We start from the raw sequence: 12827 nt of genomic DNA, 5'->3' as shown, positions 1-12827 counted from the left end.
CTTCCATGTCATGGTGGGGAGTATACATTGGTTCATTATTTTAAGTTTCAGACAAATTGGGATATTGTTCCTCAGTATGTGGCTATATTTCCTGAATGCTATCCATCCAAAATTTATTCTTTTGACTTCCAGCCATTTATCATTATTACAGGTAATGACTTGTCCCAGATAAGGATATGAATGCACCTTTTCAATTACTGCTCCTTCAGTAATTATATCCCTTTCTGTGGCATGCTTGTTCATCACTTCTTTTGTTTTAGCCATATTCATCTTTAGTCCGAAATCCTTACTAACTCCGCATAACTGATTAAGATTTTTCTCTAATTCTTTGGGATCATTGCTTATGATCACAATGTCATCTGTAAATCGTAAATGGTTTAGGTACTTCCCATTCACATTAACTCCTTTCTGCGACCAGTCTAATCTTCTGATAGCTTCCGCAAGGTCAGCGGTAAACAACTTCGGAGATGTCTCCTTGTCGAACTCCTTTCTCAATTTTAAATTGCTACTGTCTTTGTCTAGTCTAATAAAGCAAGTAGCGTTCTCATATATTTTCTTCAAAATCATAATGTATGGGGTGTCTAGGCCTTGTCTTTCCAGTGCCCGAAACATTGCCTTATGCTGTACGTACATTCCCTACCCCAATCCTTTTGCTTGGTGGGCTCTACCACACAAATCTTTTTCTCTTCTTAACAGCCCCCTCCCTCTCCCCCCGGGAGGATGGTCTTCCTATACAGTGATTCCCTTCTGTTTTTGTAGTGGAAGTCTTCCTGTTGTCCACCTTCTTTGCTTTCACCTATGCTCCCAATCTTACGCTATCTTCCCTGTGCTCCTTTCCAATAAAAAAATTATGATTTTTTTTTGTTTTGTTTTATAAGGGCCCCTCTCTCTGGTAAGCTCAGGCGAAGCAAGGGTTCGCCCAGCCAGAAAACGTAATCCCTACTATTTGGCTGCACTCCCCGCGCCTGTTTCTGTGGTATTTCACGGGCCCCAAGGCGAAGAGGCCAGATGAATAACATAAAATCGTACACCCAAACTATAAAAACCACATATCACTCGCACTATCTGGCCTTTACAGGGTTCTGTATTCAACACAAGAGAACTGATCGTGGAGTTGTGAGAAACCACCGGTGCCGCTTGACCCTTTTTGAGTTCAAGTGGATAAGTGTTGTCGAATTGGCTACTATCACCTTAAATAAAATAAATGTTTCTATGACAAATAATCACCAAATTAATAAATAAAAGATGAAATAAAAATCACATGCAGAGAAAGGATGAGTTGATACCTTATATCTGATGTGTTTTGACAATAAGTCGAAATCAATGAGATTATGTGCACTTTAAACATTTTTCTTTCGAAATAAATACAGTATACAAAAATATACTAATAATAAGTAAAACTTAACGCCAGCTAAAGAAATAAAACGTTTTAAAAATAGTTTGTGGCAATAAATGGTAAAGGAAAAATCTGACTAAGACCTTAAATCTCCAGATTTGCTGGGAACGGTAGCATATTGGTGGCAGCAGCTAGTGAAACCGATATCCAACCAAGCGAAAAAGAATTGTGCTGTGACTTTTTATTCGAAAGGAATGAAACAGTATTGCTGGAAGAATATGAACCTCGGGAATGAACAAATCTTGTTTAATTTTGTTATTGTTATTAACTCTGAAAAAGAGAGAAAAAAGTTTGCATAAATCAAGAGGTGTAATCTGATTGAATCATTAGGGTAATAATGCAGAAATAGCCGAAGTAAAAAACAACTTACTCATTCAGAAATTTAAAAGAACTACAGGCAGATCAAACTGAATTGCACAAGGAAGATGTTTAACAAAGAATGTCTGCAAAGAAAAAGTGTGTTAAATAATCAAGACACCGTATCAATAACAAAGAATAACATAAGCGTGAGATAATTTCGTTGTTTTAAATTATTGGCTGCTCATTGCCTGGATGCAGTTTGTGAAACTATCATTTGTTTTTAAATAAAATGAAGTTGGTAGATAATTATGAATTGTTTACTCGATACTCTACTATAATCTGCAGTAAAACAATATGATTTACTCCTACACACAAGTACAATACGTCGACAGGGCGCATATAGTTATGTAACTTTGAGATCCTCTCACTGTTGATGTTGGTGAACTCAGTCGCAACCAAGCATGGAGATCTGGTATTTAATGGTATTTCCATGCGCGCGTTGGCGTCCAAATACTTAATCACAGAACTTGGTGACACACAGCTTGGTTGACTTGCAGCTCAGTTAATGCGTTTTTTAAACAATCCCATTTGATTGTGCCTTTGAATGGACAAACCAAGTGCATATAAGGCAAGATGTTATATCATTATAGGAACTCTATGAATGTAGTTTAATTTTAAATTTACAAACAACTACACATGAATTACAATTATAGGTAATCAAATCAAAATACTTTCACTTTACCTGCGTTCGTCATCGATCGTGGAAAGACTTTGGACTGAGTGCATAGCATCACCAGAAAAGGCCAATTCGCTATATGTTTAAAAATCTGAGACATCTCCAGCTGTTTTGAAGTTACTGGCTTGTGATCAGCTGGCGGATAGATTCTATTAGCAAAAGTATGCTATACTCTGAAAATTTACATTTCAAAACAACTACTGTATGTATCTTGAACCCCTAAAACTGGGTTATATTTTACCCTTTTCAGCGCAACACTATGGGATTGCAGGCATGGAAAAAAAATTTCCCCGCATTACCCTGAGAGAGAGAGAGAGAGAGAGAGAGAGAGAGAGAGAGAGAGAGAGAGAGAGAGAGAGAGAAAATCGCCAGGAAAGCAAGAAAGAGAAGAATGATGATATCTGGCTCAGGACCCTAGGTTTGTACGTAATATTACCGATGCATATGGAGAATTGGGATGGCATTTCGGTGTACTCTGGTCCTTCTTTTAGCTCTGACTGCAGGGTACTTAAGTTAGCGATTTGGTGAGGGATTTGGGCTTTTCAGAGGATTCTTCAGAGATTTGTAATTGAATGTAGGCTAAGAATTTGCTTTCCTCAAGGACTATTAAACTAGATACTCAATAAATTCAAAGAGTTGGAGCTTGAAGCTTCATATCTTGCATTCACAATTCTGACCTATTTCCCAAAAAAATCGTGGCGCTATTTAGCGACGAACAAGGGGAACGATCTCATCAAGATATCAAGGAAATCCAATACACTCAATCGAAACAGCCATAAGTACGATAACTGGTTAATATTGGATGTTACAACACAAGACTCCTGGAATGCTACATAAAAGGTGGTCAAGGTAGCTTTCAGAATCAAAAATAAGAATTTCATAAATCAAGTCAGGATAAATTTTGCATCAGCATCCTTTTTTCATCTTTTTTTTTTTATGTTTCCTTTAAAAAGAATATTATTGTTATTATTGTGTATTATGATTTAAGTGTTCATGTGTTAAACATAATAATTCAATTTCTATTACTCTCTTCTTTCTTTCTTTATAATTGCTTAATTGTAATTTTCCTTACATTCAATGCCTGTTTAATCTTTTTGATGATACCTAATGCAGGAAACAAAATCAAAACGAAAGCCCACATTTCAAACAAATCACATTGATATACTGTATGATGAACAGTATATGATGGTTCATATACTGTTCTAACATACTTGTGAAGTCCTATTAGTAGTGCACGTTTAGCGGCTGCGGCTGCGGCTGCTTAGACAAAATCTTTGCTGGTTTTACAAATTATTTGCGTATGTGTGTCTGTTTCGAAACACAAAAATGCAAATAAATCCAAAATCTTTTCAGGACAAGCCGAGTGGAATTGCGAGGGTGCAGAAGCACGTTTGATTGGACAGTGGTTCAAGCGTGCGTGACTGCTAAATTCGTTTGACTGTATTCATTGTTGAGGTGATTAATTGTAAACTCTCTTGATCTAGTGTCGTTCTGGAGTATAAACAAGAACATAATAGGATGTAGGCCAACCATTGAGGCCCTCGCGGACAGTACAATGGTTATGATCAACATCCTTCCATACCATATGGATAAGCCAAAAGACCTGGGTTTGGATCCCATCGTCACTGCAAGAACTTCTATCTGATTTTTTTTTTTAAACAGCGTATCGAGTTATTCGGTATCTGTCAAAGATTACATCGCTTTATTTCACGAAAACTGGGTTTTTCATCCAGACAACTGGCGTATCCGTTAAAGAATGCATGCTATTATAGATGCAATACACTGATGCCTCATAGCTTCTTTGGCGCTTTACATAACAATACCACCACCGAATTTTGGCTCCAAATGACATCATTGATAGATCGTTGAATACTTTTCACGATGGGTCAGTTTCTTTTGTAGCAGGCAGCAGGATTTTTGTCCATTCCGCTTTCAGCGCCCTCACCAATTCAGCTGTGGAAAGAGATATATTGGACACGGCTTGATGTGGTATTTCAGTTCATCCCCCGATTTTCGATCAGATTTAAGTAGACTCCGGGCCAGCAAAGCAAGTTGTTAGACTTCGTTTTTCTGAAGTCAAACAACTTACTTTTTGAACCAGGTTGTTGAAGTAGACTGCTCGCTATATGAGATGGGGCATCTTCAATAGAATTTCCAGAGTGTAAGGCACCAGAGAATTGTCCAAGGCGGACAATTGACTCGGTATTGATGATTTTGTGTATTCAACTCAGCATCCCCAGTCGAGCTACAGAAAGCAGTCACATACCATAACTCTGCTTTCTTCAAACTCCATTCTGGAAAATACGCTGCAGTAAATGATGTTCCCTAGTGGAATTCTCCATACTTTCATTAGGTCATGTCGTCTAAAGGGTGGGTAACGCTCATTGCTCCACGACTCATTTCCACTTTATGGCTCAAGAATGATGGTCTAGGCACACTTGTGAATTACCTCTAGCTTTCATTGGTGGGATGTGACCTCGTCTCGTGCACAATTATCAGTCAGTCTTGACCTCATCTCGTGTATAATTGTGTACAGCAGCTGTCATAAAAAGTGGATTTCTGGAATTCGATATAACGTTTCTAGGGACATTACTGACTTCACCTTCATCACTTTTTTTGGGTTCAGCGATTTCTGTCGATGCTGTTTTTTCTGCTTACTTGACCTTTGTGCACGCCTATATGCTATTGTTCTTCCAAATTGCCGATGCTGCATTAGCGATTAAGTCTGTTTGAAATGCCAAAAGTTCCTTGCTGTGACCTAATCTGCTTTCTTTTCTGAGATACAGATATCTGCTGTTTACATGCGCTCTAAATTTGTTCACATCTTTCACTGCATTGGGAAGGGTGCCAGAATACTTTTGGAAGAGTAGTGTGCATTAAATGCACATAAAATTTAAAACAATATCTTAATTGCTTGGTAATCTAAATATTTTATGAGCAGCTGTCGAATGTGCCATGTATTACGTAATAAGATACATCTTCGTAATAACAGTATTAGGAAAGAAACTCAGGTGTTCATGGATACGAAGTGCCTTACTTTCTTTTCTGCTAAGTAGTATAATCGGTTTTAGAGTGTCTACTACTCACTCAGAAAAGTGTGAATGTTAATCGTGTAGTGAGTTGAGGAACTTTTAATGGAGTTTTTAAGTTTGGGTTACCATATGACCCCAATTTTTATAATGTGTCCCTGAAAACATGATTTTTTTTTTTTTTTTTTTTTTTTTGATTTGGCAGTTGTTGGCGCATTGGCTTCTGTGGCCATATTGCACCTCCCAAGGTTTTTGCAGCACTTTGATCCAAGCCCGAGGCGGGAATCGAACCCGCGACCTTTGGGTTGCCGGGCAGGTACTTTACCCACTCGGCTAGCCCGGTCGGCTGAAAACATGAAACATAAAAATAGAAAATCGTCATTAGTACATGAAACTGTTCTCTTTCCAGGTCAATGAAATGTTCTGCACTTCATATTATGAGCTATGTCATCGTACATCGTTGACCATTTCGTTCTCGAAATGGTCAACGATGACATATACGCTTACCAGTAGTATGGCTGCATTAGTACGAATGGAGTTAAAGAAAAGATCCGGAATAAAATTCTGTGCTTTTAATATCAAAGTTACAGACTTTTGGATAATAATTTAATAATTGTAAAATAAAATGGCTAATGCTGTTTGGTCTTATTGAAATTATTAGATGACCAAAAAGTTTTTTGTGGATTTTTAAAATAAAATAGAAGCGCATTGTAAGGAAAAAAAAAAAAATGAATAAAAAGAAAATTGTATCGTCTCCAGTTTGGCCAGAGAGTAGAATCTCTTGTAATGGACGATATCAGCTGAATTTCAGTAGACGCACACAGCAATATTTTCTTTGGTGAAGTGTAGGGCTTCGATGTAGCTTCGGTACAGGTATACTGGATTGTAACTAATAATGTGATAGTTTGATGTTCTGACATACGCCATTTTATATTATGTCAACAATCAGTCCAAAAATGGCTCAATATTGTTAAGCGAAAGCAGCGACAGGTAAATAAATAAATAAATAAATAAATTTTCTGTTTATACTCCGGGACGACCAAACGGTCAGAGGAGTTAACAAGATAGACAGAATACAAGAAACAGCACCGTATTCAGCAGTCACGGGCTTGAACCCCGGTCACTCAAGGCACGTGTACTTATGCACCCGCGCTAGCTTGATAGACTTAGGAGTTTGCTGTCAGCTGTGAATTTACATGGAACCTATTTAATCAATTTGTGTACGAATAGTTCGTCGCTTGTATTGAATCTTTCTTCAAGCACCTGGAGTGTTTGGCTTGAATCTGGCTTAATGACAGCTTTCAGTTCATCGTCATCAATGGCGGTCGGTGGTTCCTCATGGGGTGCGTCATCAAGTGACTCACTACCTAATTTAAGTTTGTTGAACCAGCTCTGGCACATTGATTTTCTCACTGTATTTTCTCTTAATGTTGTGCCTATCTTATGCGCTGCATATGAAGCATCCGTGTCCAATTTATGTTCGTAAAGCAAACATGCTCGAATAACTGCAATGGATCAGCCATTTGCCCCCCCCCCCCTGCTCTTCACTGTTTTACTAAACGGCACGTCACGTAAAGCATCAGATGATTTCAGTGTCACTTGCATTTTCTAAATACATCGACGGATAATCGCCATCTGCAATGACTTCCACATATTTTCTTCCCCCAAAATATTGGCTTTGAAAAAACAGCACCAAGCTTTTTGGCTACCTGATAGTCTGTTTTATAGTTCACGTTTCACGAAGCTTTTGCCCTAGTTTTGTTGAATTTTGTATCTGTGATTAGATCAAACCCCAAAAGCATTTAGCAGCAAGCCTTGACCTCAACTCGTGGTAAAGCATAGATACGGATTTCCTCAAGTCGCAAGCTTACGCTATAATTAAAATGAGTTGTCTGTCTTGTTTGCCTTTGTTGGCGTTAGAAAAGTGACTTCTCAACCAAACTATTTGGGTTGGGAAGTCTATTTGGTATCCTGTTTTAATGTGCCTAGTGCTAGCTGTTCTCTTCTGATCAGTGGTTCAAAATTAAGCACTGTTCAGTACCACCAATGCCAGGTGCCGCACTCAACACAACCCACACATACACTGTACGTACCTACACGTCCACACACTTGCCGGCATTGGCGCTATGTCTTGTCAGATGCATCAGTGGCTTATGGGGGGAAACCCTGGAGACCGCCGTACAATACACAAATACTTTAAAATACCACCAATCACCCAACGCATAAATTCCCGATAGAATAAGAGTAGAAAGTTTATGCTGTCTTTGATATGTTTTATGTATGATTCTAGAATTGGTACTTCAACGCGCATTCTTTTAACTGTTTTCAATTTATCATATGTATATTCTTTTTATTTATCCATTTATTGAGCAAACAGTTCTTCCTGTTAGAATTGGTATTTAGGAACAAACGGAAATCTTTCACTCTTTTCATAATTAAAATTACTAAAATAAACTTTGAAAGAATTATCATCAGTTTAATAACTATAATTAACAACAACCTGTAATTTACTAAATTTAGTGCCGGATGGAAAACCTACTATTACAGCAGCCCAAAATACAAGTAATACGTCTATTCGCCTCCAGTGGGCACCACCTCCTAGAAACAGCATCCATGGCGAGTTTTTGGGTTACCGCATCACCTATCGACCTCGAGACAAACCTGAAGAGGAAAGGGAAATTATCCTTCGCGACCCTACCCTGAGGGTGAGTTGGTTGAAGGCTGACAGCACTAACCTTGCACTCTTTCAAATATTGACAGTTATTGTATATGCCTATATATATGTGTACGTATATATTTTTAATGAATTATTAAATATTGGTTTTGAGAATTGCATTTCATTGAGAATTGAAGAAAGTTTGAGTTAATAAAATTTTAATGAAGTGTTTATCAAGACAAAGAACGCAGGGTGTACGTACTTCTAGTTTTGTGAAATCAGTGTTGTGCTTGCGGAACATCTTCAACTTAGCAATGTCTTGCTCTTCTACCATCTTATTAAACTTTCAACGTTTTGCAGTTTCTCTATTTTTTAAAAATAATACGCTTAGCTCAATTGTAATTTTAATTTAATAAAATTAAAACTTTATTAAATTATATTTTGATATCAGAGTTGAGGAATCAAGTTAGTTGGTGTGCCATCTAGTGGAATAATCCGATAGTTTTGATAGTTAAAGAGACAACAGTTTGTGTATCAATGGATTGGTGATTGTCTGCTTCAACGTTATGAATTTAATGTTTATGCCGCTTGAAAACCATTGTAAAAGTTGTCCTGGATGAGTGAACATTTTGTGCGTGTTGAATTCGTAGAGTTGCAGCCTTGCTTTCATATAATTTCTCTATGATTATGAGAATTAAGCGATAAATTTACAGGTTCAAAAGTTCTCTTCAAGATCGGTTTTTGAAAGGAATATTTTAATCTCATGAAATTGTGGGCCATCAAAATTCAGGTACAGTTCTCAATTCCATAAAGAAAAATAGAAATGTTAAATGACTGATTAAATTTAATAGTTTATATGTATTCTGTTGTATGCAGGTAAGAGACAATAATAGTAATTTACTTTGTTTTACATATAAAATAATTATGGTCATTAAAATTTAATGACAATAAAATCACTTTTTAGAAATGTTTTCCAAAGTTTATTTCCACTTTTGAAACCTGTGATTCACGCCTCTTTCTGTTTTTTAAAAATATTAGTAGTTTTTAAATGATGATATGTTATATTAATTTTAGTCGCTTATGAATCCTATGAGAACACATCAGGGGACACTCTCTTCTGATCTTTGTGGACCGTTTTAGAACTTTTTATTTACAATCGACCCACGTTTAGATGAGTCAAAGTGGAAATCATCATATTCTTCACATGGCCAGTCAGCTGATACATATAATAATTGTAATTAAACTAATGGTAATTACAATTGTGTCATGACTTCGTTTTCAGATTATTATGAAGATGCTACACTTAGTGATCTCCGACCTCCACTGTTAAAAAATAAGTCAGCATAAGGCAGACCATAAATTGTGATCTGCTCTATTGCTTGCTGGGTTTATTATTTAATGTTTTTTTTTTTTAAATTAATGGTTAAATAACAATTTCATTTGAATATACATACTACATCTATGGACAAAAGCCTGCACAGTTATTAACTAGTTGATTAAAAGAATTTACTCACAGTTTTTTTGGATTTTTTTTAGATATTGAGGAAATATTTTTTTAAAAATAAAGTTTCCTTTATTTATAAAATTCTTATTGAATTCTATTGGATGGTATTGTAGTATCCTTATCTTATAATTCTTTTATGATCTCAGTTTTCTAATGAGATTTTGAAATGAAAAACTCTAACAAAATTAGTGTGTGGGATCCACATTTATTAATGTATAATGAGGAGTCAGTAGTTTGGCTGTTAATATAGTTATGTATATAAAATGTAACAAGGGTTACATTTTTAGAGATATTTTTATGAAAATGCTACAAAACACATCAGGTTCTTTATAATTTAAATGCAATATTGAGGAACTTAAAATGAGTGGACTTGAATCTAAATAAAACTCTTTTGGCATATTTAATTTTCATGTATAGCTTCCCCCCCATCATATTACAGTATTTCCAGGTTTTGATTTTACCATGTTTATTTTATCAAATAAAGCTTGCTAGAGATAATTATATAAGTTGAAGCGTTAATTGAGACTTTCTGCCTTCAGTGAATTCTATTATTTTTCTTATATCATTTGTTGAGTTACATTGTTGAGTTATTTCAGTTTGAATATTATAAATTTCTCTAAACTACAGTTTTTAATTTCAATTATTCTGCATTGGTTTTTTATAAGTATCTGAGAGTGTTAGCACTTTGTGCATTAGTGCTTTTTTTTAACTAATTATTCATTCACATTACTCTGGTCGGAGAATTTTTAGAAAATAAATAAATAAATGCTCTTTATTGTACAACGAGAGAAAATTGACTGGTACTATTGTACAAGACCTTCACAGTCAGAAGGCCATCCAGAAGAATTGTAGGCAATCTGGATTAGAGTCAGAGTAGCTTGAAGAATCATTTCACGATACTTTTTATTGGTAGTGAATCTCTTGAGATCACATTCTAGTTCCAGATTGATGGAGAGAAGCTCTCTTGTTATGAACCTGTCCATTATGCAGAGCCTGTTGCTGTGACAGATAAGAGCAGGTTAGACCTATGAACTGGAGGTGGTGCCCACCAAGAACACTGCTCTCAGATGTTTGGCTTGGAGATGATGCCAGTAAACATTTTCATTGTGAAAATGATTCCTCTCTGCTGAGTCATAATAGGCAATCTATGTAGGTGAAACTGCTGAGCCATAAGCACATTGTATTGTTGAGGAGGGAGGTGAAATTTGTTCAGTGTCCACTTAAGCAGCCAGAATTCTAAGGAATAGATTTTTTAACATTTGTGGGAGGCTCAGATTTTGCTACTATAGAGGATTACTGGATAGACAGTGGCACTGATGAAGTTCTGTACTGTGGAGGTAATGCTAACGTGAAGTTGTGTTTTTGGGATCCAGCAAAGCTTTGTAAACTGTGACTACAGGGCATTGAGATGGTTATGGAAGGAGAGCTTGCTGTCAAAAATAATCCCAAGATCAGCGTGATAAGCCCATTTGGAATTCCTGTACTCCAATAAGGAACTGACGATTAGTTGAATCTGGTTTCAGGGAGTGGACAACTTGTGCCAACTTATCTGGGTTTATGGAGAGGCCATATCAGGCTAGATAGTTCTCAAGGTCAGCAAACTTACTGTTAATAAGGCTGTAAGTTGTAAGAGAGAAAGAATTTCCCTCTATGTGGGTGAGCATCTTGAGATCATAATTTAATTTAAATGCTTTGGTTTTCAACACTGAGGAACTTAAAATGGGTGAACTTGAATCAAAGTAAAACTCTTTTGGCACATTTAATTTTCACATATTGCTTTTTTCCCTCCTATCACATTACCACATTTCCAGGATTTGAATATACATTGTTTACTTTATCGAATAAAGCTTGTTGAAGGTCATTATATAAATTGAAGCATTAAGTGAGACTTTTTCTATCTTTGGTGAATTTTTATTTTTTTTATATCATTTGTTGGAACATGATTATGATTTCTGTATCAACATTTTTGTGCAGCCAGGCAACAAAGGCTTCATTTTTAGCAATGTGTGTACTTTTCATTTGACTAGGTTGGTTGAATGAACAAAATGTTAGAACCTAGGAAAGCAAGAAACCATAACCTTAGTTCGATCTCATGTGTGACACTTCTCATAATTCTTCTATGATCAGTAAAATTTGTTTAATGTTCTGTCAAAGGTTTATGGTCATATTTATTTGCAAAATGTGTATCATGATACAGCCGAACATTTATTTTGCTACGGATCATTGAAGATAGCCCAAATCATCAATCTGAACATCAACAAGAATAATGTTTTATTAGTCACCATTATGAGCAAATTTATAAAAACAAATTCTAGTTGTGTTCTTCAACAAATTGAAGAACAGAACTAGAATTGAATTTTATGCATGTTAGCATACCTATTTTTGTGTAAAAGAAGAAAAAATCAATCATATCAAAAGAAATATTAAATGCAAATGAAAACATTAGGGAATTACTGTTTTTAAATAATGCACCTACATATCCTTGTGCACTGCAGTTTTTTTAAGGGATGATGGCAAAATCAAGTGTCTTTTCTCACCTCCCAATACCACAACACTAATACCGCTATGTAATAGGCAGTCATACCCAGTTGTAAATGTTTATTAACAATTCTGATTGACACAAGAATTAAAAAGACACTTTCAGCGTTAAAAATTATAATGTAATAAGAGTTGGCATGGTCCAGTGTTAACAAGTAAGGAGGTTATATGTTCAGGCCACGAAAAGTATAATCCTGTTGTGAACTGTGGTGTCAAAAATCTGACCGCCTTTAATAATAATAGTAATAATTAATTCAATATTTATCTATTCACAATCAATATATAAAGTCCTCTGCTTTGTGGATGTATTGAGAATAAATGGACATTTATTATTTATTTACAACTGGGCTGCAAGTTGGAATGGGGTAAAACAGGCTAGAATAGGAAGCTCATAGAAAAATCTACTAAATTATAGCAATGTTCTTATTGATTTAGATATAATCAAAGATGAAGAGTGTCAAAATGTGCTATGCAACAGTAATGAAAGGGCATTAATTTTGAGATGTAAAAACATTTCGTGCTAGAAAAGAATGGTGAAGGAAGAAGCAACAGCAATAGCAGTTCAAGGTGGAATAGTTGCAGGTTAAGAGGGAAGCAAAGAAGAAGAACGTGAAGAAGAAAAACTTAAATTACACAAAGTCAGTAACCTTCAGTGATATTCTTTTTAA

General features: G+C 35.8%; 1 protein-coding gene across 1 annotated transcript in view; it reads left to right on the top strand.

The window, feature by feature from the left end:
• LOC150090130 (putative receptor-type tyrosine-protein phosphatase mosPTP-1) overlaps positions 1 to 12827 on the top strand; it is a 529269-nt gene that overhangs the window by 241553 nt on the left and 274889 nt on the right. Inside the window, exon 5 of the mRNA XM_090390174.1 lies at positions 7982 to 8166. Coding sequence (XP_090246300.1) covers positions 7982 to 8166 — 185 coding nt within the window. The remainder of the gene's footprint in view (positions 1 to 7981; positions 8167 to 12827) is intronic.

This window comes from Mastigoproctus giganteus, chromosome 2 (assembly GCF_048544385.1).
Source record: "Mastigoproctus giganteus isolate SK-2022 chromosome 2, ASM4854438v1, whole genome shotgun sequence".
Taxonomy (NCBI): domain Eukaryota; kingdom Metazoa; phylum Arthropoda; class Arachnida; order Uropygi; family Thelyphonidae; genus Mastigoproctus; species Mastigoproctus giganteus.
The sequence above is the reverse complement of the archived record's forward strand: the minus strand, read 5'-3'. Positions and strand labels throughout refer to the sequence as shown.